At 39.4% G+C, this 27,249-nt stretch overlaps 1 protein-coding gene and 1 long non-coding RNA gene across 3 annotated transcripts in view; one reads left to right on the top strand and one right to left on the bottom strand.

The window, feature by feature from the left end:
* The window catches only part of CHD1 (chromodomain helicase DNA binding protein 1), a 74,858-nt gene extending 51,589 nt beyond the window's left edge, over positions 1–23,269 (bottom strand). For both annotated transcript variants that reach the window (XM_032156754.1, XM_032156755.1), the window contains exons 1-2: positions 22,804–23,269; positions 20,612–20,812 (exon numbers count right to left, since the gene is read on the bottom strand). In XM_032156754.1, the coding sequence (XP_032012645.1) occupies positions 20,612–20,664 (53 nt within the window). In that variant the 5' untranslated portion in view covers positions 20,665–20,812; positions 22,804–23,269. The remainder of the gene's footprint in view (positions 1–20,611; positions 20,813–22,803) is intronic.
* LOC131383793 (uncharacterized) overlaps positions 22,823–27,249 on the top strand; it is a 125,590-nt gene continuing 121,163 nt past the window's right edge. Inside the window, exon 1 of the long non-coding RNA XR_009214077.1 lies at positions 22,823–22,907. This is a non-coding gene — a long non-coding RNA (uncharacterized LOC131383793). The remainder of the gene's footprint in view (positions 22,908–27,249) is intronic.

The raw sequence follows: 27,249 nt of genomic DNA, 5'->3' as shown, positions 1-27,249 counted from the left end.
ATAGTTTTGAGTTCCAAAAACAGCATATTAAATTTTAATTTTTAAGGCCATATTTTACTTGCATCCCTTGTGAGAAATTTTAGCAAGGATATTAGAAGATTTTTTTTCCTGACATACAACTTTATTTTTCCCTTAACACAATAGGTAAGCAAAATATTTCATTTACTCAATAAACTTTATTGAGAACTATCATGTGTTAGGCACTGGGGACAGACTGAGATGAGATGAAGTCTTTACCATTAAAAGAACTATTTAACCTTGAGACAGTTATATAAATGAATAAATATCATTCTTTGCTATGTTTAAGACAACTGATTCCCATGTATGGGGAGCACTAAAGATACAACCAAGTTTGATACAGTAGTCAGAAAACACTTAGAAGAAAGTGCTGTTAAATGAATTCTTCAGCAAACAAATAAAAGAGTATCTCTTTCTTTTGAGGAATGTGAGTTCTATTAAATTAATCTGCTAGTAGCAATAAAGTATCTCCTCTGAAGATCTTGAAAGCAGAGATCATACACAGTAAGGTTAACAAGTAGACCTCATGATGTCTTAAATTTGTATCTATGACACAATGGATATTTATGAAACTCAATTTTTTTCCACAGTACCTAGCAGAGTGCCTCACACAGATGGGTGCTCTATAAATATGTGAAAAGTAGACAGATGAATGACTGAATTGTGGGGGTTATCGTGGGCCTGTAATTCTTATTAGTCATTAGTCATTCCAAATGCATAGCTAGTAAAAACTGATTGTTAACAAATCAAAATTCTTAAATGAATATAGAAATCTTTCCTTTCATATTCTTTAGGCAGTAGTACTGGCTGGAGATAAAAGCAACAGCCCGAGGTTAGGCTACTCTAGTTGCACAGGTTTATTGTTAGAATGTCTTTACCTTGGGTATTAGAAATACTGAATAAAGTATTTATTTTATTGAGTTGTTCTTTAGTAGGATAAAGAATATGCAAAAAGAGCCGGGAGCAGTGGCTCACGCCTGTAATCTCAGCACTTTGGAAGGCAGAGGCGGGTGGATGACCTGAGGTCGGGAGTTCGAGACCAGTCTGACAACATGGAGAAACCTCGTCTCTACTAAAAATAAAAAACTGGCCGGGGGTGGTGGCGCATGCCTGTGATCCTAGCTACTTGGGAGGCTGAGGCAGGAGAATCACTTGAACCCTGGAGGTAGAGGTTGCGGTGAGCCAAGATCACGTCATTGCACTCCAGCCTGGGCAACAAGAGCAAAACTCCATCTCGAAAAAAAAAAAAAAACAATATGCAAAAAGAGTAAGGAATATCTTATTTACGGCTATAGAATGATCCAAGATACAGTTTAAGTGAAAAAAGATACAAAATGTTTACAGAATGTTTCTTTTGCATAAGAAATAAAAATATTTATATATATTCACTTGTTTTTTTTTTTTTTTTTTTTTTGTATTTTTTTTTTAGTAGAGACGGGGTTTCACCGTGGTCTCGATCTCCTGACCTCGTGATCCGCCCTCCTCGGCCTCCCAAAGTGCTGGGATTACAAGCGTGAGCCACCGCGCCCGGCCTCACTTGTATTTTTTTAAAAATAACAATGGCAGAAGAACCCAACTAATTCGAAAATGATCACCTAAAGAGAGAGGGAGGGAAGAGTAGATGGAACAGCAATTGAAATGAGTCTTCAGTTTTGGAATTACGTGAATGTTTTACATGATTTTTTTAAAAAGAGAGTTTTAAAAATGAAAGAAAAATATATATGGGGCCAGAAAAAAAAATTATAGACTTAAAACTTTGAGCTAAAATAGGTGAAAAGCCTCTCCCTAATAAAGTAATTTTATTTCCACCTACTGCTGCAAATGCTCTTTCTAAAATAAAAAGCTGATCGTGGCCTTTCTTTTTTAAGTCTTCTGTTCTATAACAACAAAGTTCAACAAACATCTATGAGACCTTTAAGGATCTCTCTCTAATTCTCCAATCTATTTTCAACTAGTTGCTCACTTAAATCCCTAAGTTCAAGCTATGGCAAGCGACATGTAATTCTCTGAAAGCCACTTACTCTTTCCACTTCCTGCCTTTGTACCATTCCTTCTCTTTTCTTTTTATTATGTAATTTTTTTGAGTCCCACCTCACAGCTACTCCTCCAACAAATCTCTGCCAACTCTATCCCAACCCAATGTTAAATCAGGTATACTTCCTCAGCACTCCCAAAACTTCTTGAATATACATCTCTATCTCGGTTACGAGCAAACGATGTAATAATCACTGTAGTGTTTTTGTTTTCAGGTACCCTACCTAAGACCTTATGTTCCTTGAGCGCTGGGATTGCTTTTTGCTGCTCTTACGTTAAACATTAAAAGTACAATGTTTCACGGAGAGATGAATGACTGAATAAGTAAATCAAAGAGATCTAGGAGACACGGTTTTACATATTTTATGTAAAACTCACAAATTTGGCTATTAAATCTCTGATCTCCAATTAATATTTTATTTTAGGTAATAACCAGTATTACTAATCTTTTATAAAACTGAAATATATGTACAACACTTGAATTAACCTTAAAGTGTATTAAATCTCACGAGCATAACAGTATTAAATTGGTAGGTAGATTACTAAAAACACTGAATTCTTAATTCAGATAATACACCCACAGAATAAATAAATAAACCCACTGAATTCTTTTCCTCAATTCACAAAAGAAAAACCACAGTTAATAGGTACTGTGATAAAATGATAGTGTTTTCTTAGGGTAAATTAAGGAGAAATACCACATTTAAAAGATAAAATAGTAATTCAAATTAAAGTGTCTTTTCAAGTTTATTTTTATATACAATTTCAAATATAAACTATAGAGCAATATGATGAATTATCATGAATCTATCACCCAGCTCCACAATTAGTAACTCATAGCAATCTTGATTCAACTAAGAAACTATTTGTAAACATTCCGCAATACTAATATCTCTTAAAAGATCACTTTGTTAATATTACAGACATTTAATATTATTAAACATTAAATTAAGTACACTGAATATTAAATATCCAAGCAGTCTATTCCTTTAGTCTCATAATTGTTTCTTCCACTTTTCTGCTTCCCAGATTTTGCTAAGTGCACCCTTGTGTTATCATTTAACATATTTTTCTATCCCTTGTATTTCTTATTAACTGGCTATTATATCTAGAGGCTTCATCAGATTCAAATTCAGTTCTTCTTGACAAGAATAGTTTATACGTGGTGTTGTGGACTTCTACCAGATGGCATTTAATGTTTTGTTTTTTCTTTTGTGTGAGATTTAGTATAAATCTGTGGATTCAGGTACTGCCAGCCTTATCCATCCACTATAAAGCTCCCCATCACTTCATACCTAGTATTTTTAGCAGCCATTGATGATCATGTCTTCCTCCATTAATCAGAGGCAGTAAAATGGTGACATCATTAATCAGTTACCCAAAACATCTTTTCTTCATTACTAGGTGGAACACTTCTATAAAGAGAAACTTTCCCTCATTATATTTGTTAACTCTGAGGTACAGTTCATGAAGAAAAGGGGTTTTATTTCTTTTCCTTATTTACCAGTTTTCAAAATGAGTTAAATCGCCAGCATCCTTCAAAGTAGACCAATAATTTTTTAAGTCCCGTTATGAACTCATGGATTTGAACTTATTTTATAAATTTTAATCCACTGTCAGCATCTTTGTTGATTTCTAAACTCTCCCATCTTTTGCCAACAGGAAACCCTTTATTAGCTCTTAAGTCCTTCTGACAAGACCTGAAGTAGTCTTTGATAACCTACCTGCCTTTCTAGTATCACAGGATGGTACCAGGCTCATCTTGTGTATTTCTTGCCTGAGGCTGTAACCCAGCCATTTTATCAAAAAGCCCTTCTATTTATAATAAATTAGAAACTAAGTTGCAATCTAAGTACTCGGTGAACCTATTACTACTGGACTGGTTGCCTTATTTAGGATGTTTCAATGGATTGAGCTAGGATGTGTGTATTTTTAGAGAAACTACATTAAGAATTCATGTAATTCAAATTCAAAACTGCAAGCTTTTTACTTCCAGTGTATGTTCATGTCATCACTCGGGTTGAGTTGGTTGCAAATGGCACTAATTATTTATTTGCTTTATTTCATTTTTAATAGTTTCAAAATAATACCATTATCATAAACAATGATTATTAAAGTTAAGATGACTACGCAATTCTTTTTGTTTTCAGGACTACTCACTTCTACAGTCAAATAACTGCTATAGTCAGGTAAAATAATTTATCTGTGTGTGACCACCAATTTGGCACAGTTAGGACCATTTGCTTTTTTAAATAGAGACTGCTTTCTTACTAATTTTGATTTTACGTTGCTTTATTTACTTGGATCCAACTTCGGAGCTACAGAACAAGTTATGGTCAGAAGTTCAGCTTCCATACTTGACTCCTCTACACTATGTCCTCTCTTCCCCTATAGTAACCATTCAAAAATTTTTTATTTTCTTCTTTTTTAACATAAGCAAATTATGAATAAGAATGTTTATATTCCCCTTTCATAAATAATCATTAACATATTTAACACTCTTAAATAAATGGTAGCATATTATATACACATTATATCCTGGAGATCATTTCTGCAGTAGTAGACACATTATTTTTTGTGAAACTGCATATACTCCATTTTGTAGATGCACCATGGTTTCATGTGCCTCAAGGATGTACATGTTGTTTTCAGTTCTTTGATTTACAAATAGTGATACAAAAAAAAAAAAATGGCCCTCTGCAGATCTTTTTTATTTATGACAGTGTGTATTTTGATGTGCTATTTATCAACCAATGTAAACTCATCATCTCTGAGGTTTTAAATTTACAATCACCTAGCACCTAGATCCTGACTTCTAAATACTACTCCACACTTTAATAAACTACAGCTCCTTTGAGAAATGGCAGGCTCTAAGGCTGCAATGGGGAAGATAGAAGATGAGTCTAACAATCTTTCTGTGCTAAAACGAAAATATATATATATGGAGGCATGTCAAAAAGGACAGAGGAAAAACAAAAGGACATGAGAGCCAACTTGAAGGGGCTTCCATTGACCAAATCTGATTTGAGCATAAAAATAAAGACTGTTAAGGATCACCGCTCAGTAAATAGAACAGGAACCCTTGAGTCTGTGCTGATGACAGAAACAGACACACAGAGGAGGGCTCTGATAGAGCTCTGAGTGTCAACTGGTAAGGTTATTAGAAAACCATAATTATGCAGTCATCACAGAAAACGCTGGTTTGGGCAAAAAATCGTCAATGGATACTAAATCTAGGGGAAGTTTGCTGAGGGATAATTTACATAGACTCAAAGTGTCTTCTCACAAATTGCTTCTTAGCTGTAACAGATGAACTAGAAATCACAGTGGAGAAACCGGACACCATGTCCTGGTGACTGAATGTAGCATCACTAATGGGGACAGACAGACAATGTGAGCTCCAGCTGCGAAACACTTTAGAAGATATATCATTACCTACACAGTTCTCCAGCCAGGTACGCAGAGTAAGGAATGCATAATTTGGATCTAATGATAAGTGAATACCAGAAAAACCCAAATTGAGAAATATATTCTATAAAATAACTAGCTTATAGTCTTTCAAAATGCCAATGTCATGAAAGACAAAGAAAGAGGAACTGTCCAGAATGAAGGAGATTAAAGAGATATGATAGTCAAATGCAATATGTAATCTCTGTACGGAAAGATGATTGACCAAACTCGAATGCAGACTGAGAATTTAAGTACTCTTAAATCAGTGTAAATTTTCCTGAACTTAATAAATACAGGCCTTGAGTAAAAGAATACTTTTTTTATCCTAAAATACATATTGACTTATAGAGAATGGTCTAAAAGAAAAAAAAAGAAAAAAAATATACTGAAGTGTAAGAGGTGTGATTTTTTGCAACCTACTATATCACAAGTTTTCTTTATTAACATCCAAGATAGTGAAACCTTCTTTGCAGGTAGTGAAAATGTACAATGATGCAAAAATTTAAAAGCCACAGAAGTAAAGTGAACATAACAGGCAAGTAAACATTCAATGTATGAAAAATGAAAATACAATTATCTAATGTATAATGTGTCAATAAATTGGCCAAACTAGGCCAATAGAAATAAAATAACTTAACAACACTTTTAAAAACAAATCTGAAAAGATAAAAATGAACATTAAAGAAGGCAAATGTCAAACTGGGCAAGGTGGCTCACACCTATAACCCAGCACTTTGTGGGAGGATGAAGCAGGTGGATCATTTGAGGCCAGGAATTCAAGACGAGCCTGCCCAACATTGTGAGACCCCATCTCTACTAAAAATACAAAAATTAGCCAGGTGTGATGGCACATGCTTGTGTTCCCAGCTACTCAGGAGGCTGAGACACGGGAATCACTAGAACCCAGGAGGCAGAGGTTGCAGTGAGCCAAGATTGAGCCATGGTACTCCATCCTGGGCGACAAGGCAAGACTCTGTCTCAAAAAAATAAAATAAAATAAAGAAGGCAAAGTCAAACGTATACAAAAGCCACCTCAGCAAGTACTAGTAGCACTAGAGAAGAGACTGTTTATGTGTATTTAAACATTATATGTAAATTAGACAGCCTATACCAAAGCCTTAGATCTGTTATTTATTTTCAATTATATTAATAACATATACATTCATTTACTTCTGTCCTTAGCACATAAAGATTTTCTTTCTTGTATAATTTCCCTACTTTTTCTTTATTTTTTTTTAACCTGTTAATAGTGATTAGATGAATTAGATTCCAGTTGGGGGTGCTGGGGAAACCCTGATGGAAGGTAAACTAATTTTCCACAGAATTATAATGGAGGACTGTGTGCTTGACAAAGAGAGCTGTAAATAAATCAAAGAATTTTATTTACTGAAGAATACAGCATAGTGCACTCAATTCTGATCCTACGCCTCTTGTTCCCTTCCACCTATAGCTGCTAAGTGTCAATGTCATTCGAAAGAGCTTCTTGCTAGGCATGGTGGCTCACACCTGTAATCCCAACACTTTGGAAAGCTGAGGTGGAAAGATCACTTGAGGCCAGGAGTTCGAGATCAGCCTGGACAACATAATGAGATCCCATCTCCACACACAAAAAATATAAACTTAGCTGGGCGAGGTGGCATATGCCTTCAGTCCTAGCTACTCAGGAGGCTGAGGTAGGAGGATCGCCTAAACCCAGGGGTTCAAGGCTGCAATGAGCTATCAACTGTGCCACTGCACTATAGCCTGGACAAGAGCCAGACCCTAACTCTTAAAAAAAGGGGGAGGTGGCCTTCTTTTAGGGAATTCTTGAAAGAATTTTTGGACGCACACTTATAGGGTAAATTTGGGACTAACTTCATGTTCTGAAGTTCAACCATAAATTACTTTCCTCTAGCTCTCTAGCCCGTTCTTCTCCTTGTAGTTGTATTTATATCTGTACACTGGTTAGATGAGCCTCAGGTTTCTGCCACATAAAACTAATTATTTAATTATTTAATAAAAAAAGGAAAAGATGTTATTAGTTGGTACTATGTGCCAGATATTAGGTTCTTATTTAATCCTTTTATTTTCATAATACAGACAAATACATTCAAGCTGAGAAGGCTGTGTAAATAAATGCCAACACTGTAATAACAAGTGTACAAATTACGAATATATATGGAGAACTGAAAGGAAGTTCAGAAAAATAAAAGCCACTAATTTCTTAGGATGAGAGGAGTAGTTTATTTTTTAAAAAATTCCTTAATGTTTGTGGCAGAAAATGTGCCCCTCCCTATCCACCCAGTATCTACTTTGTTTGTCCTCTAGTATTAACAACCATCCCCCCAGTTTAGGTTGACACATGCCCACCCACCTAAAGATTACCTTTCTCAGTATCTTCTACAGCTCAGTGTAGTCATGTGAGTAGGTTCTGGCCAATGAGATACAGCTAGAAGTGATGGTGATGTGTGATTTCTACATCATAGCCTTAAAAATGAAGTGGCTTGCCTTAAATCCTCCCCCTTTGCATCTTCTCCCTGCTAGCTGAAAAGAGCAACCACTAGTATTGGAAGCCATACATTAAGAAGAGTAAGGCTGTCCAAAGGTTTGAACTCCCTTACCTGGGAGTGAAAGAGGAGTAGTTATATTTAAGCCCCTGTGTTTTTAGTTCTCTAATATAGTACCCTGTTTCTCTAGCTAACACACTGTACTAACATTTGTGAAATAAACATTTTGGAAAGAACAGGTTTTATACATACACAATTTTAACTCACCTGCTCATCTCCTCAACTAATGAGTATTGAGCCAGAGTTTCTATTGGGAACAAAATGCCATAGAAAAAAAAATATCTTCTGTGAAAGTAAAAAGATAAAATACAACTCGTCCAATTCCTGATTGAGGAACTGGAAATAGGGGAAATGCAATTACATGCATGGTTTTATGGGGAATGATTTCAGAATTCAGCAACGGTATCTTTCTCCATACTTTTCCCTCTGTCTGGAGAACGCTTTCTCTCCAAAGCAATCAATGAAACTTTTCACTCTTCAAGACTATTCAAAAATAAGACTATTCAAAACTATGTCCTTTAGGTAGCCATTCCCTGGTTTCCCCAGGCACAGATCATTGCTCTAGCTCATGTTCCCACAATACTTTGCTCATGTTACTAATAATTCCTTCACAATATTACAATTATTATTATTATTATTTTTTTTTGAGACGGAGTCTCGCTCTGTTGCCCAGGCTGGAGTGCAGTGGCGCGATCTCAGCTCACTGCAAGCTCTGCCTCCCAGGTTCACGCCATTCTCCTGTCTCAGCCTCTCCGAGTAGCTGGGACTACAGGTGCCCGCCACCACGCCCGGCTAAATTTTTTGTATTTTTAGTAGAGACGGGGTTTCACTGTGGTCTCCATCTCCTGACCTCGTGATCCGCCCGCCTCAGCCTCCCAAAGCGCTGGGATTACAAGCGTGAGCCACCGCGCCCGGCCCTACAATTATTTTTATACATATATCTCTCTCCTAACTAGGTCTTGAAGATCATTAAGTCAGGACCTTTACTTTAGTTATTTTATAGACCACTGTCCGCTTTAGCATGACTGTAGAAAGAATCTGGAAAGTAGTAGGCAATGACTAAATGCTAAGCATTAACAACAACAAAAAAAACACAATTAGTGGCCAAAGTCAAGCAATGGCTTTCAAACTTTTTGGACCATGACCTATACAATACATTTTACATCATGATGAAGTATACACACACATAAACATAAAAAGTTTGATGAAATAGTACAAATAAAAACTATAAAAGGTTTCAGAAAACCTGGAAAACATCTTCTCATTTGTACAACTCTGAAAACCAGGTAGTTCCACTGCTTTGTTAAGCACTGACCAGCAAAAACAACAGTTCCTTTCAGCATTCTAAACTACCAATCCAAGACAAAACTGTACTATAAACTCTTCTTAAAGTACAATATGATTCTATCTCCTTAAAGTTTCTAACTGAAGAAATTTAAAACTGCTAAAAGTGGAGAGACACTAGGAAGAGTAACTTTTAACATGACTAATTTCAAAGATGATTACTTAGTTGTGTTGAACCTGGGGTAAACTCAAAAGTAAATATTTTCTAGCAAGCAGAGAATGATCAGATGAGAAATAAGGGCTATGGATACATACATTGAAAAGTCACTGAAAAATAGTTTCCTAACATACATCTAAAATTTATTACAATATCAATGACATGAATGAAAATCTCTAATTCTCTAATTTATAGTTATAACAATGCAAACCTTAATGACTTTTTCCCCCTTTAGTATATTATCAGGCAGAAGTCTAACACAGAGAAATTATGTTTCCAAAAAATCAAGTGAGGTGGGAGAGGGTAACAGGAGTTAAGACATTAAATTAGATTGGCTATGAAATGAAATATGTTGAAGCTATTTGGTGTGTACATGGGGCTCATTTTACTACTGTCACTACTTTAATATAAACTTCAAATTATTATTAATAATATTTAAGTTAACACAAATAATGCCTACATTTAAAAGTTCAATTTTGGCTGGGCGTGGTGGCTTACACCCAAAATCCCAGCACTTTAGGGGGCTGAAGTGGGTTGATCACCTGAGGTCAGGAGTTCAAGAGCAGTCCGATCAACATGGTGAAACCCCGTCTTAACTAAATACAAAAAATTAGCCAGGCATGGTGGCACATGCCTGTAATCCCAGCTACTTGGGAGGCTGAGCCACGAGAATCGCTTGAACCCAGGAGGTGGAAGTTCCAGTGAGCCGAGACTGTGCCACTGCACTCCAGCCTAGGCAACAAGAGCAAAACTCCATCTCAAAAAATAAATAAAAGTTCAATTTTAAAGAGATTATTGATATTTAGTTTGCTTTTTAAAAAAGGTGTTGGCAGGGCGCGGTGGCCCACACCTGTAATCCCAGCACTTTGGGAGGCCAAGGAAGGCGGATTCACCTGAGGTCAGAAGTTCGAGACCAGCCTGACCACCATGGAGAAATCCTGTTTCTACTAAAAATACAAAATTAGCCAGGTGTGGTAGTGCATGCCTGTAGTCCCAGCTACTCTGGAGGCTGAGGCAAGAGAATTGCTTCAACCCGGGAGGCAGAGGTTGTGGTGAGCCGAGATTGCACCACTGCACTCCAGCCTGGGCAACAAGAGTGAAATTCTGTCTCAGAAAAAAAAAAGGTTTTAAAATATTTATATGCTTTTAAATTACTTTAATGAATACTGCCACAAAAAAATGAAGTTACCAGCAATATATAATTTTAAACAAAACTGTTATGTGGCATTTCATCTGCCTGCATATACCTATAGGTGTGTACTGCACCTAAAAAAAAACTTCTTTTATTGTGAGTCATTTGGTTAAAAAAAGTGAAATAAACAATGTAGTATGTATCAGATACTAGGTTGGACACTGAGTTAATCCTTCACTATAAAATACATTCTAAAATTGGAATAGATAAAAGATGATTAGGAATTTTGGTACCCCATATACAACTAATTCTGATTCTCTTATTATAAATGTTCTTTTCATATCCAACCTCTGCCTTTTACTAATGTAACTGAGGACTGAATCATTTAGAACTGTGAAAACAGTATTACAGAAGTAATAATAATCAATCTCAAGCATAAAAACAAAAAGACTCCTTGTTTTAGGCTTGTAGGAATTTAGACTGTTACTTCACTCTTTTCCAATGGCCCCATGCCTTAACATAAGGCATGTTATCTTTTACTAACATACTTTTATCTCGTTATCTTTTACTAGTATCTTTTACTAACATACTTTTCCTTAGTATAAAAATTAAATAAAGTATCTTTTACTAACATACTTTTCCTTAGTATAAAAATTAAATCACTCTGCTTTTTGCCTAAGCCTGTCTAAATGCCTTACCAGCAAAGTCACATCACCAGGACATTTTTAACACATGTGAAATTTAAGATTATCATGGTTTTAAGCCCATTTCTCCAAAAACAAAGAAACCAAAAAAAAAAAAAAAAACAACCTCTTAATTAATATTGGGCTTCATACTTGTCCTTATGATCAAACTTCACTCCTACATTTGATCGGCCACAGATTTTGGTATCTCTCTGCATTTACAGTATCCACCTGACATATACATGTATTTTTGAAGACTTTTATCTCTTTCTTGATTATAAGCTTTAAAGGAACTCAAATTTTAGAATCCCATGATATCTACCACATAGTAATTGCTCAATCATCTAAATAACTGTCTGAAAACAAACACTTGTATTTTTGAAAGCAACAACAGTAGAACTGAGAAATAGCTATTTGGAGTCATTCTCATTAAGCAAAGAGTACTCCACTATTCTTGTGCCTTACGCCTCAGTTCTGAGAGATACTGTAGACACTGAATTCCAGAAGTCAGTACTGTTTGAATAGAACTTTGCACATCTCCAGCTTTGTCTCTACATATTTTAATGTCAGTAACTTAGATCTCAATCTATCTACACCAAAGAAACTTCTGAGTGCAATTTAACACTTAAAGTTGACTTCTGACTCAACAGTCACCTCATACCATAGTGATACATAATATATTTTCAATTATAAACACTAATTTTCTCAGTCATATATATAAGTTGATTCTGGTACGAGATTCCTGGAATCTCTCCCTAAAACTAGTGGTTCCAACCCATTCACATGGGGAATACACTCCCCATTGGCAGTGTTTTTTCTGCTATGCTTCCTTTTTTTTCCTTCCTTCACCTGGAACTAAGTCACAGAAAAACTTTTTTTTTTGAGATAGAGTCTCGCTCTGTCTCCCAGGCTGGAGTGCCATGGCGCAATCTTGGCTCACTGCAAGCTCTGCCTCCTGGGTTCACGCCATTCTCCCGCCTCAGCCTCCCGAGTAGCTGGGAACACAGGTGCCCGCCACCACGCCCAGCTAATTTTTTTGTATTTTTAGTAGAGATGGGGTTTCACCCTATTAGCCAGGATGGTCTCGATCTCCTGACCTTGTGGTCCACCCGACTCGGCCTCCCAAAAGTGCTGGGATAACAGGTGTGAGCCACCGCGCCTGGCCAAAAACTTCTAACAATGAATAAACCTCAGGTAAAGAACTGCAAAGCTAGATGTCAAATACATTCTCCTTATTAGGGGACTTGCATACTTCTTTAATGGGGGACTACGACTTCTATAAACATCTTCCTGAGTGGGGCGCAGTAGCTAACGCCTGTAATCCCAGCACTTTGAGAGGCCAAGGTGGGCAGATCACGAGGTCAGGAGATCGAGACTATCCTGGCCAACATGATGAAGCCCCGTGTGTACGAAAAATACAAAAATTAGCTGGGCATGGTGGCGCGTGCCTGTAATCACAGCTACTCGAGAGGCTGAGGCAGGAGAATCACTTGGAGGATGCGGTGAGCCAAAATCATGCCACAGCACTCCAGCCTGGCAACACAGCAAGATTCTGTCTTTAAAAAAAAAAAAAAAAAAAAAAAAAAAAAAAAACTTCCTCTCCAACACCCTTCTGAATATATATCATTTGTTCTTCCTTCCTTTTCAAACTACATTTGTCATCATTATTAAAATTACAAAAGTTAAAGCATGTTAGGAAAACTTTCAAAATAGCTCATCAAATGACTCTAGTAATGTACCCTCCATTTCCTTTTTACCTCAGTTGCATGCCCATTTGGCCCCACAAATTTGAATATACTCAATAGTATATTTAAACTGGCTATTCCATTATCACCCCTAGATTATAATAATCTTTCTTGAAGTTAATTTATAACCCTGAAACATGGCAAGATGCTGAATGACTATAGGTGAATAGCTTCATATACATGCATATGAATTTAACATGAATACAATTCTCCTGGGAATCTTATTAAAATGGAAATTCTGGTTCAGTAGATCTGGGACCTTTTAAGATGAAGGAATTGTTCTGTACATTACTGAAGTACAGAATAAATGATTCTATGCACTTGTCAAAACCCACAGAACTGTGCATCATGGAATAAGCATTAATACATGCAAATTTTAAAAATCAACCAGTATGATGATGATCACAGGATGGAATACAGATTGTCACAAATGAATCTAATTTTATCACAAATTTATCACATAATTACACTCTAAGGGGTGAGGGAAAAATGAACTTGACCAACATCAGAAAACAGTGTTTTGACTAGAAACTTAAAGGCTAAATATTAAAGCGTACTGTATGTAAACACCATATTTTAGTTGCAAAATTAGTTTCTCTTGATAAAGTATATCCTAAAAATTCTAAAACTGCTTTACATATATATTAGGAGTGAATATATAAGCACATAAATGGTGGATGGTCAGTGCCAGGTTTCTCATTGTTGAATAAGGAAGTTACAAAGGAATAAGAAAGGTTAGAATGAACTCTATAGCACAGGATTAGAGTTGGAGCCATCGGTATGAACTCATGTTTATGTATGAGTTAATATGTATACAGATGTAAGGATACAGAGATGACTATACATACCTAGGTATACACAGTATATCTAGATATATTACCTAGCTCTGTCTACTTTGTTCACTGAGAGGAAATAAAAGCAGTGACACTTGAATATCAACAAGCACACCCAGTATCCAAATCTTGGTTTCTAATGCCATTCTCCAAAAAAATAGAACCAAGGCTCCTTGGAGAGTGGCTGATTCTAGGGTAAAAGTAAGGGAGTGTGTAAAAGAAACATACGAGCCAACCTAAAAAAGCTTCCAAGAGCCAAGGCTAGATCAATTTAAGTAACAAAAAAGTCAACTATTATACATTCGATACATAAAAGTACCTATTATACATAAATACATAAATATTATATACAAATACGTATTTTATAGTGGATTACAACTAAGCTGGATTACACCTCAAAGCACATACATAAATCCATACATGTATAAACGATTTATAAATTTCCTTACAGAAATTCCATTTAATATATGTAAATACTCCCCCCACCAGGAGATGGAATTTAATTCCTATCCCAACCCTCTTGAACGTAGGCTAGACAAAGTGACTTGCTTCCAAAGAATATATTATGGAAAGGAAAAAACAGTAACTTTACAGTAGAGAAACTTGCAAATACTACCTTGACCAAGTGATAGAGGTTAACACCACCAGTAATGTCATGAGGATAACATGTTTCCCATATGATGTGACTAGCACACTTTATCTTTGTGGTATTCTTTCTAAAAACCAATAACCCTAGTTTATCCTAAGAACAACAGACAAGGCCAGGTGTGGTGGCTCACCGCCTGTAATCCCAACACTCTGGAAGGCCAAGGCGGGTGGATTACCTGAGGTCAAGAGTTCAAGATCACCCTGACCAACATGGAGAAACCCTGTCTCTACTAAAAATACAAAAATTAGCCAGGCATGGTGGCGCACACCTGTAGTCCCAGTCACTCGGGAGGCTGTAGCAGAATTGTTTGAACCCAGGAGGCGGAGGTTGCAGTGAGCTGAGATCGCGCCACTGCACTCCAGCCTGGGCAACAAAGCAAGACACCACCTCAAAAAAAAAAAAAAAAAACCAGACAAATCTAGATTTCAAAGACGTTCTATGGGATATCTGGCCAGTATTTCTTAAGGTGATTTAGATCACGAAAACTAAGGAAAGACTTAGAAACTCTCACAGATGAAAGGAGACTGGGGAGATGTGACAACTAAATGCGATGTGGCACTGTGGATTTAATCCTACAACAGAAAAGAGGGAGTTAATGGAAAAATCAATGAAATCCAAGTAAAGTATAGAGTTTAGGTAATAGTTTTTAAAAAAAGAATAAATAAAATGGCTATAAATCTTGTTTCCCCATCTGGAAAGTGGGAATCATAACACTGTATACATCACAGAAGTTTTGTGAGGATGAACTGTGGTAATTCAAGTGATGTGCAATGCCCTATGTGCATCATGCTAGGTTAAGGCACAGTAAGAGCTCAACAATCATCGGTTGCCATTGTTACTGCTTACGGAGAAATGAAACTTACCTAGCCTCTTGCTAGTCCTGCTCAAGACACAGTTAATTGGAGGTTCCCAGAAAATGAAAACCATGTATAACAACATCAATAACAAAGTAGCAAGATGCTATGACTCCAGACGAATAGCTTCATATAAATGTATATGAACGTAATACATAAGAATCACTTGGGAATCTTGTTAAAATGAAGATTCTGATTCAGTAGGTCTGGGAGGAGGCACAAGATTCTACAGTTATAATAAGCTCCCAAATGATGCCAACACTGCTGGTCCACGGACCACACCTGGTGCAACTTTTCTATTTCTGTAGTTTTAAATATTTCTCATTTTAAAAAAAGTTTAAACATTTTCTCCATTCATCATAAAGTAATACTCTTTTTAAAACACAAAACTGCACCATATATAACCCATCAGTCATCAAGATCTTAAACAAGCAACTACTTAAGCAGAGTAAAAGGGGTAACATCACATTACTGTTTGCCCACACATTATCTTATGACTATATATAGAAAAGTAATGTTTGAAAGGTAACTCATACACCATTCTGATCTTTAACCATATAGCCATTCCTGAAGTAAATCATCACTCGAGATAACTTATTTAAAACTAAAAAAAGCCAGCCAGGCGCAGTGGCTCATGCCTGTAATCCCAGCACTTTGGGAGGCCGAGGTGGGTGGATCACAAGGTCAGGAGTTCAAGACCACCAGCATGGCCAACATGGTGAAATCCCACCTCTACTAAAAATACAAAAATTAGCAGGGCGTGGTGGCAGGCACCTATAATCCCAGCTACTCAGAAGGCAGAGGCAGAAAACTGCTTGAACCCAGGAGACGGAGGTTGCAGCGAGCTAAGATTGTGCCACTGCACTCCAGCCTGGGCAACAGAGTGAGACTCCATCTCAATTAAAAAAAAAAAAACAAAAAACACACACTAAAAAAAAGTCTACCAGGATTTGAAAAATTTGCTTGCAAATACCACCACAAATCCACACAGCTGCAAATTGATGCTTTGAAATCTTCCAGCATTATCTTTAAAAAGCTTAACTTCAGTTATATAAAACTTTGTGTTGAACTGTAACTGTTATACAGGTGCATCCTGGCCCACATTTCTTAGTAACTAAATTTCAAGACTGTCAGCAACAGCATAGCCAAAGAGACACATTTTTCCTGTGCATTCTTCTTCCTTTCAGTAAATAGTTATAGAGAGCTCTCCAGACAGAAAGAACACTTAAAAATTTTTTTTCAATAGAAAGCTAACTGTAACCTGCAAATGCCAAATGAATTCTTTCTTAATTCTATTCCGTTTAATAAGCTTTCACAAAGGAGAAAGGAAATTTTGAAGCAAAAATACATTACAGAATTCTAGCCACTAAAAAAACCAAAATTTACTTTAAAAAGCTACTTACAATGAATATCAACTTTAGAAACAAAGTATATTTCTAATCTAATTATATCAGGGGCCAGGAACGGTGGCTCATGCCTGTAATCCCCAGTGCTTTGGGAGGCCAAGGTGGGCAGATCACCTGAGGTCAGGAGTTCGAGACCAGCCTGGCCAACATGACGAAACACCGTCTCTGCTAAAAATACAAAAATTAGCTGGATGCAGTGGTGCATGCCTGTAGTCCCAGCTACTAGGGAGGCTGAGGCAGGAGAACTGCTTGAACTCAGTAGGCGGAGGATGCAGTGAGCCAAGGTCATGCCATTGCACTCCAGCCTGGGCGACAGAGCAAGACTCCAGCTCAAAAAAAAAAAAAAGAAAAAAAATTACTCCATATTAATATTCATAGTTATGGAAATTTTAGGTTTTTTTGCAAGAAAATCCCTCTACCTCTAAAGTTCACCTCCTCAGTCTTTTAACTAGACACAATCTCCCTTCTTTGAAATGTCTTACGACAAAAGCTTCTGGGGAAGGGAGTGGGAATTGAGTGTTAATGACAGTAGAGCATAGTATAGCAGCAGTAAGAAAGAAAATGAAGGCAAAAAAGAAGGTCTCTCTCCTGATAAACTCCAAGGCATTTGTAAAAACTAAGTAACTTAATAACCACACTTTTCAGAAGCATACAAAATCTGTATGGCAGAATTAACTCTGAATAATTAAAGAAATATGCTTTGCAATTATTTGAGTATGCATTGTAAAAGATTCCTTAAATTTGATTTCGCAAGGTTTAATTTTTTTATTTTTGTTTTTTGTTTCTGTTTTGAGACAGAGTTTCACTCGTTTCCCAGGTTGGAGTGCAATCGCGCGATCTCCGGCTCACCGCAACCTCCATCCGCCTCCTGGGTTCAAGCAATTCTCCTGCCTCAGCCTCCTGAGCAGCTGGGATTACAGGCCACCACACCCAGCTCATTTTGTATTTTTGGTAGAGACAGGATTTCACCATGTTGGTCAGGGTGGTCTCGAACTCCCAACCTCAGGTGATCTGCCTGCCTTGGCCTCCCAAAGTGCTGGGATTACAGGCGTGAGCCACTGCGCTCAGCCACAAGGTTTAATTTTTTTTCATCTGTAGTATCAAATTGGACTTATTACTCCTCCTCGTTTTAGATATGGCAGAAAAATATATAAAATACTGGAACAGGTAAGTAGTCAGAATATACCAGCACATGATCTGTCTGCATATCCAACTAGAAGATTTACTCTCAAGTCTTATTTCCTATTTTATGAGTAGTTTGGTTCCTTTGTTTCCTCTAGGTATTTCTACCTACTAACCATTCCATTCCAACTATGAATAAGAAAATGTGAGGCCGGGTATGGTGGCTCACACCTGTAATCCCAACACTTTGGGAGGCCAAGGTGGGAGGACTGCTTGAGCCCATGAGTTCAAGACAAGCTGAGGCAATATGGTGAGACCTCATCTCTACAAAAAATTTTAAAATTAGCTGAGTGTGGTGGCATGCACGCCTCTCAGGATGCTGAGGTGGGAGAATCGTTTGAGCCCAGGAGGTGGAGGCAGAGGCTACAGTGAGCTGAGACTACACAACGTACTCCAGCCTGGGTGACAGAGTGAGGCCCTGTCTCAAAAAGAAAGAAAAGAAAAAAAAAAAAATTGTGGGTGGACAATATGACTCTTCTATTTACTTAACTATAGTCAGTACTCAGCATACCAATAGAGATTTGAATCAAAGCTGAGATTCAAAAGTCTTTTAATTAAACCTCAACTCTGGTGATTCTAGTAAGACTTTACTGTTTGAAACTTTACGATGCACTTTGTAATTAATTAAAATGAAACTTTAATATCAGTTCAATCCTTAGAGTTGAGGCAATCATATGAGTTCTATTAATGCAGAGATAGCATCAACTCAGGTTTTATAACTCCTAGACCAATACTTGTTCAAGTAATAATGCTGCTTTCCATAACTGTTCCTTATTTTATTCTCTATGATGTTCTTGTTTATCCAAACAGTACGTATGAAAGCTGATAAACTAAAGTATAACTAGCAAGGTCAGAAAATTCCAAGTGTCAGGCCAGGCATGGTGGCTTACGCCTGTAATCCCAGCATTTTGGGAGGCCAAGGCAGGTGGATCACTTGAGGCCAGGAGTTCAAGACCAGCCTGGCCAACGTGGCAAAACCCCATCTCTACAAAAAAAATACAAAAATTAGCTGTGAGTGGTGGCCAGCGCCTGTAATCCCAGCTGCTCTGGAGGCTGAGGTAGGAGAATCACTTGAGCCTGGGAGGTGGAGGTTGCAGTGAGCCAGGTGGAGGTTGCAGTGAGCCAGGTGGAGGTTGCAGTGAGCCAGGTGGAGGTGGAGGTTGCAGTGAGCCAGGTGGAGGTTGCACTCCAGCCTGGGCGACAGAGCAAGACTCTGTCTCAAAAAAAAAAAAGAAACAGAAAAGTCCAAGTTTCAGATCAAATACAAATACCACTATTTAGTTTTCTATCTAACATTTTTTCTTAATCTTCCTAATTGACAAAACTTTCCTGTTTCTTGTCCACCCCCATGTTTCCATCACTGTAATTAATGTTTTTGTTATATAGTATCCTGTGTTACACAAAATATGCTGGTTACAATAAGCAAATATTCAGTGCTCATTATCTCAGAAAATATTTTAAGCCCTTTACATGAAGCATCTCAATCCCCAAATTTTTTTTTTAATTTTATTTTTTATAAATTAGAGACAAGGTCTCACTATGCTGCCTAAGCTGGTCTCCAACTCCTGAGTTCAAGTGATCCTCCTGCCTCAGCCTCTCAAAGTGCTGGGATTACAAATATGATCCAACAAGCCCAGCCATGAACTTTAAATAAGATAAACAATAGTGTAATCCCCTCTTTATGGGGCAAAAATCAGAGCCTCAGAGATTAAGTAATTTGCCCTAATTCACACAACTAATAAGAGAAATAGGGTAAGTAAATAGTTTGACTCCAATGCCCACATTCCTAATTTCTATATATGATAATGCATATAACTAAATGGATTGTAAACTAATGTGCAGATAACTCAAAATTTGGGAGCTACAGAATTTAAAGAATCTTCTTTGCAAACAGTTGACCCAAGCAAGAACTCTTAACTTCTTTACAGATAATTAAAACTCCAATCTGAAAATAAAAAAGGGCCACAGTAATATTTCAACAAATGTCTGGCTCAGCACTGTCTAAAACTTTCTCCGGTGATAGAATGTTTTCTGTGTGCTGTCCAATATGGTAGCCACTGGCCACATGTGATTATTCAGCACTTGAAATGTATCTAGTATGACTAAGTAAATTCTGAATATTTCATAATTGAAGTTTAAATAGCCACATGTGGCTAGTGGTTACCACACTGGACAGTACAGGTATAGAAGACAAAATGCCAGAAAAAGATGAGTGAAAAAATTTATATTGCCTTCATCTAGAAATTTCACTAACAGTCAAAACAATTTAAATCTATTATACATGCTCCAGCTTAATTATTAGCTCAAATATAAACTTCCAAATAGATTTAAGTAAACAAAAACTTTCTATATTTAAGATCTACTGTGTATCTGAATGAAAAACATAATTAAAACCTCTATTATGAAAAAAGGTTCGTATACCAGAATTTTTTTTAGTATTTGGATAGCTAAGAGGAAAACCTGAAAACTCTGCTATCTATGAGGAAAACTAAATAACAACAATAATAATAAAGAAAAAATAGAGTCAAGTTTTCAACTCTCTTCATAGTAAACAATTGATAACAAAGTGCTTACTTACCTTGATTCTCCACTACTGTTTCTAACACTTTCTTCATCACTGTGTCCATTCATTGTAAATTATTATCAAGAAGTTTTAAAGTAAAATATAAATCTTCCCAGTTTAAAAGATGAATATAAATACTGACTCCTTGAATATAAAAATTGACAGATGAATTTTCTTCAACAGTCACAGGTTTTCTGGGACTCTCCTTTGATTCACCTAAAGAAAATATATTAATAAATTAAGAAAATTTCCTGCAGAAAAAAGGTAAATAAGCCCCGTCTAAAACGTACAAATCTACGTAGGCCAATTAGACTAGAGGTGTTAAGGAAGAAGTGGGGGCCTTTTATTAAGTACTTAAAATATCTAGACTTCTAATAACTACACTCCTGACTGCTAACTAGAATTTAGTATGCAACTGCTAATATACTTCGGACAGAAAAATTAAAATATTTGTGGGGTGATAAGATTTTTAGAGACTAACTGCAACTAACAATGTTTTTACAGACTCCTAAAGCAAGGTGATACGATGTAACATATGCATACATCCCAAGGGTAGACAACAGAGTCTTATTAGATAACTTGGTCCAATAAATGAAGTGTGGGGGGGGGCAGGAGGCGGCTACCTTTAATTAAGCCCTCATTCCTATCACCAAGAACTTCATATACTTGAGTGAGAAAGTTCTGAAAACGCTCCCATGGGAGGAACAGGCAAATAGAAGATACCATATAATCTCAACAAAAATGCATAGCTCAAAATAAATGTGTTAACAGGTAAACGGATAGTGGGATGATAACATTTAAATAATACTTATCCAGTTTGCACTTGGTTTTTATTTTGTGAAAAAAATTGAAAAGGTAATAGAATATACACTATATCTGATTTTTTACGTAAAAAATTTGGGGCAAGAATAATGAACCAAGACACTCCATTTCCACCTTTAAAGATTTCAGTACAACACTGAAGAATCACCTACAAGCCATCCACGAATAAACAAAGGAGATCTCTGGCAGGGGAGGGAGAGGAAGAAGCGGGGGAAGGAGACGTCAGATCCTTCCCCAGCCAGAAAGTACCGAGACAGCCAACTGAGAGCAGAGCTGTCCTCCGACCTCAGCAAAGAGAATTCACTCCTACGATTATTTCCATTCCACAAAAGAGGGAGGGAAACAGACTGTTACCAACTCAATGATAGCAAAGTCTGCATCTGGATCAGGATGTTAATTCTCTAGACTACTGTCCAGCAGACTCTGCAAGAACAGTTATCTAAAAAGTAACCGTTCTACTCAACATTTATTTCTAATGTTAAATATTAATCTCAACCCTAGTCAAAGAGCCTTACTGAACAATTAAGTCTTAAAAAATCTAAGTATGTTAACAAACTGCCTTTCCCGTTTCTTCCTTTAAAAAGTTCACTCCCCTTTTCGTTCTTTCCTTTTCACCCTCCTTTCGTCCCTCAAAATGGCTTTCTCTGTACATTTTAACTTCCTTTCCCCTCCATCTCCCTTATCCGAATAAGTCCTCTGAGACCCTTTTCACAACCCTGAGTTCTGAAGCTCCAAGCGCACACAGCGCTGTGTCCTCTCAAGCGTCTCCACAATGACTACCCTAAGTTATTAAACCTCTTCAATCCTCTCTTTTAGCAGTTGCTTTGCTTCTGCTAAGTTTTTAAAGCGGCACTCGAAAAAGGTTTGGAAACCATCCTCACTCATCCATCCCGCGCGCTCCAATCAGCCTCCCTCGCGGACCTGCCCCCCTCTCCCAGGGCCTCCATCCCGGTCCAGGAGTCCCTCTTCCCGCCTCAAACTTCCCGCAGACCCGCCCCGCGCCCTCCCAGGCTCGCCCGAGCCGCCGCCCCCTCCCCCTCCCGCCGCTCCCCACGTGCTGGGAGCCCGGGTGGCGGCAGGACCCACGCACCGGCTAAGTGCTAGCCATTCGGGGGTCTCCTATCGCGGCCCGGTCGGCACCAAGCTGAAGAGGTCGGGGCAGGGCCGCCAGGCCGGGGCAAGGATGCGTTCTGCGGCCCCGGCCTGTACTCGCCTCACACGCCCCCTGCGCGCCGGGCCCGTACACCACCACCGGCACTGAGAGCCACCCGGCCTTCGCCCGGCCGCTGGGCCGCCGCCTGGCCACCGCGCCGCGCCCGCCCTCCGCCCGCCCGGCTCCTGTCCTCTCCGCCACATCCTGACCCGCCCGCCGCCCCGTTTCTTACCGGCGGGCTTGGCGGGGCGGAGGGAGCCGACTCGTGTGGACGGCCTCCCCCGCGCCCAGGCCCGGGATCTCTGCCGCCGAGTCCTAGTGCTCCGGCGTCTCAGGGTAAGCAAGAGTCCGTGCGGGGGAGGGGGAAGGGGACAGACGCGGAGGGGAAGGGGAAGCCCCGGCCCGCAGCACCAACGCGCGATCCCCTGCGGAGTGGAGCTAACAATTCATTATTGAAGCACCAAGGGCGAGGGCAGCAAGAGCTATAAGTAACGAGTCGTCGCCGCCGCTGCCGCCGTCGCGCGCGCGCTCCCGCTCCCTCCGCTTATCTGCCCCCGGCAGCCGCCATGACGCCGAGAGAGCGAGCGAGCGCAACCGTCTCCGTCGTAGCCGCCGCCGCCACCGAGGTCGCCGTCGCCTCCGCCTCCCGCGCGACGTAAGCGCCTCTGCTCACTCCCCTTCCCGACAGAGCGCGAGGCGGGCCGGCGAACGGACGGGCGCGCGCACGCCGAAGCCTTTCTGCTCGCGCGCGGGCGGCGGGAGGGACTTCGTTGAAGAGTCGTGGGCGTAGGAAAAAAGCGATTGGTGCTGGGGCGGGGCGGGGGGGGGGGGGGGGGGGGAGGGCGCGCACGCGCACGAATGGGAGTGCGCACCTTGGGTGCGCGGAGGCCGCCGGGCTCTGCGCGGAAGCCGCCGGACTCTGGTCGCGGCCTTAGTCCGCTGATCCTCGCTTGGGTGCCCGCCCTTAGCGGCCCGGCGTTGAATTCCGGGAAGTGGGAGCTTCAGGCTCGCTCCGTGCGGGTATGGGCGCTAATGTCACTTGGGATGGTTGCGCAAGGACATCGCGGCGGAGACTGACAAGGAACCGGGGAGGAACGGGGTGGGGAGAGACTGCGATGGGACTCGGGAAACCGGGAAGGGCCGCGCTGAATAAGCCTAAGGGGCCGGGTCGCAAGGAGTGTCGGGTAGCACAGGCCTCGGCTCAGTCGGAGCGCCAGGCCTCAGGGTCCGGGCGGGGGCTGCTGCGTCACAGTAGGCAGCCTGGGAACGCAACTGTTGGGCAACCGTGGTGGCCTCTCGCCACCTCTTAACGCTTGGGCGATCTGCGATTGACGCTCCCTCGGAGCTGATGTCCCGCACGGGCGGGGCGCCTGAGGAGGAGACAAAATAGAGACCTGGTTGTTGACAGCCTGTGATGCCGCTTGATTCATGTGTGGGTGGCCTGGTTTAGAAATGTACCACCCTTTCTTTCTAGGTTCCTCCCCGGAGGGCGGGGTGAAGGGTGCGGCGCCGAATCGCAACAAAAAACGCTACTCGAGGGATGTTAGTAACTGTCTCAGCTTAAGTTGCTGCCTTTTAGCTGACAGTTTGTATCGTAACTGTAATTGTGGGCCTTAGTTAGATCCCTTCAATGTGTTGGAAACATATTTTTTAAGTGTATTTTTGAAACATACAGCATATTGAAATGCTTTTTTGAAAGCGTTTTTTAAGTCAAAATTCTGTTACACTTTATTTTTTTCAGTCTGCAGATGGACTTGACTCACTCAAGGTTAATGATTTTTGTTTTTTACTTACTTTTATAGAGGCGGGGTTTTGTCATGTTGCTAGGTTGGTCTTGAACTCCTGGGCTCGAGCGATCCACCTGCCACTGCCTTCCAAAGTGCTGGAATTACAGGCGTGAGCCACGGCGCCCAGCGGCGGCGGTCAATAATAATTAAAAGTTTCTAATCCCATTGTTCAGTTATTTGATTTGGTGTAAAGGCCCACTTTCCAAGTCAAATGAGTTTGTGGTAACATGCGTTCCCCAAATAATTATTTTTCCCTTGTGGGAAATATTCCAGAGTTTTAGGCTACCAGCTGTTTAAACAGTTTGGTTCAAATCCTTCAAAAAAATCTCAAAACATAACTCCACATATGTATTTACTACATATTGAAGGGTATATTCATCTGGAGAAGTAGGAGAAAGCAAACAGATGGCCATGGCCTTTTTGAAAACATGTATCTATCAGCAATAATCGAATAGCAAAACGAAATGGAACACTACCATCCTTCGCGGTATTAGATAGTTTTAATACTGGGTTGTGAGAAATAAAAAGATCATACAAATCTTCATTTCTGAAGTCCCTAGAGTATTATGAACTGAGTGCTAATTTTTCATATTAAGCTTTATGTTAATATCCTTAATGATAGGAACTTCCTGTGCCCCTAATTTCTCCAGAGAAACTATTAACATATAAAGAATGTTGTAATCAGAAGTATAGTTCAGTTAATAAAGTCCTCAATTACAACTCTGACATTTTGTCATTGTCTTATGAAAAGAATTACTGTGTATACAGTCTATTTTACGTTTTCCGGAAGCACGTCAGACTGGTTTTCTGTTTGTTTTTTTACTACTAATTGTGCCATTGAATATGCTGTTCTGCCATATCGTGCCATCAAACATGCTATTCGAAAAAAGATCTTGCCCAATTTGTAATAAAATATTGAACATTGGAGATTTAGATTTCGAGTAAAATCATACTTTATTGCTTTGCAGAAGTACACAGTGGGTGGAAAATTGCAACAATCTTGCAAGTTCATTTTTTAAAAAGCGTGTAGGTAATCCAAAGATACTTTTTTGATGATTTGTTATCAACGTAGTTAAATTTGCAGTGTCACTTAATAAACTGGCTTTATCTCCACTTACTGGTACTAAAACAATAGCCAAACAGTTGATAATCTCAACACATGACTAACGAAAAATTCCACATAATTAACATTAACCAGGAGGTTTTTGTTACTATTTAATTTCTCATTTTTTAAATTTCATATTGTTTGGAAAGAATATTACTTTTCCAGAATCCAAGACAGCATTTTGTGGGTCCTTAATTGTGATATGCTTTACTAGGCAAAGTACTAAATGGGTATCCTTAGGTGGGGATAGACTGGGAACCATATATCCAGAATTGTGAAATATATAACATAAACAGGATAACTTGCTTCTTTGTTAGCTTTTTGGATGCCAGGGTTAGGATTTTAATTCCATAATTATGTCCTTGTTGCCTGGAGGATTTGCATATGAGAAACCACAAAAACAATCAGGACATTATTAAAATACCCTAGAATCTCAACCTATGACAGTATTTCCCATGTCCTTGCAAAACCGGAGAAAGTCTTTCCAATGATTCTTAAATTTACAAAGTCCTAAGTCATCTTCTAGTGAAGATTTACTGTACATTTTCTTTTTTTTTTTTTGAGACGGAGTCTCGCTCTGTCGCCCAGGCTGGAGTGCAGTGGCGCAATCTCGGCTCACTGCAAGCTCCGCCTCCCGGGTTCACGCCATTCTCCTGCCTCAGCCTCTCCGAGTAGCTGGGACTACAGGCGCCCGCCACCACGCCCGGCTAATTGTTTGTATTTTTAGTAGAGACGGGGTTTCACCGTGGTCTCGATCTCCTGACCTCGTGATCCGCCCGCCTCGGCCTCCCAAAGTGGTGGGATTACAAGCGTGAGCCACTGCGCCCGGCCACATTTTCTGTTTTCCTAATAAGAAATTAGAGGAGTTTAGTTCCCAGTGTTGGGCAAGGGATAGGACTCAGTCACCTGGAAAGTTCTTTTGTAACTACACGTGCCTGACACTCCTATTCTTCCCTTCTTCTGATATGCAGAATTTCTAGGTTCTAGGTAGTATTTGGGAAGTTTCCCAGATTATTCTGATATCTACCAGCGGCTCATCCACCTTCTTTATGGCCACTGTATTTGGGAATTTTTGAATGATAAATTCTTGAATCACTAAAAGCTAAATTTCAAACAAAATTCTTAGAGATGATACTAAGAGGCAAGTATGTATAAAATCTAATAGGCATTGAAGAAGATACAAAGATTCTATCCTCTACTGAAAAATTAAGTGTGCACGCAGAGTAAGAAAGAAGGTTAAGTAGCCAACCTCAAAAATATTTAAAAATTGTTGCATTGATGCTGTATCACTCGTTTCCTTGCCCAGATTCTTTTTTTTTTTTTTTTTTTTTTTGAGACAGTCTCATTTTGTTACCCAGGCTGGAGTGCAGTGGTGCTATCTCATTTCACTGCAATTTCCGCCTCCCGGGTTCAAGTGATTCTCATGCCTCAGCCTTCCAAGTAGCTGGGACTACAGGCACGCACCACCACACCCAGCTAATTTTGTGTACTTTTAGTAGAGACTGGGTTTCACCATGTTGGCAAGGCTGGTGTCAAACTCCTGACCTCGGGTGATCTGCCCGCCTCAGCCTCCCAAAGTGCTGAGATTACAGGCATGAGCCACCATGCCCGGCCCTTGCCCAGATTCTTTATTCACTGCTGTCCAGATACTGTTGGTCCTCTGTACCTGCAGGGATTTGCAGGTACAGAGGCTCAACTATAAGGGACTTGAGCATCCCCAGGTTTTGGTAAATGGGGGTCCTGGAACTAATTCTCTGCAGATACTGAGGGACAAACTGTACCACTC

The sequence above is a fragment of the Hylobates moloch genome, unplaced genomic scaffold, assembly GCF_009828535.3.
Source record: "Hylobates moloch isolate HMO894 unplaced genomic scaffold, HMol_V3 SCAFFOLD_6, whole genome shotgun sequence".
In the NCBI taxonomy this organism is placed as follows: Eukaryota; Metazoa; Chordata; class Mammalia; order Primates; family Hylobatidae; genus Hylobates; species Hylobates moloch.
This window is presented reverse-complemented; position numbering and strand designations above follow the sequence as displayed.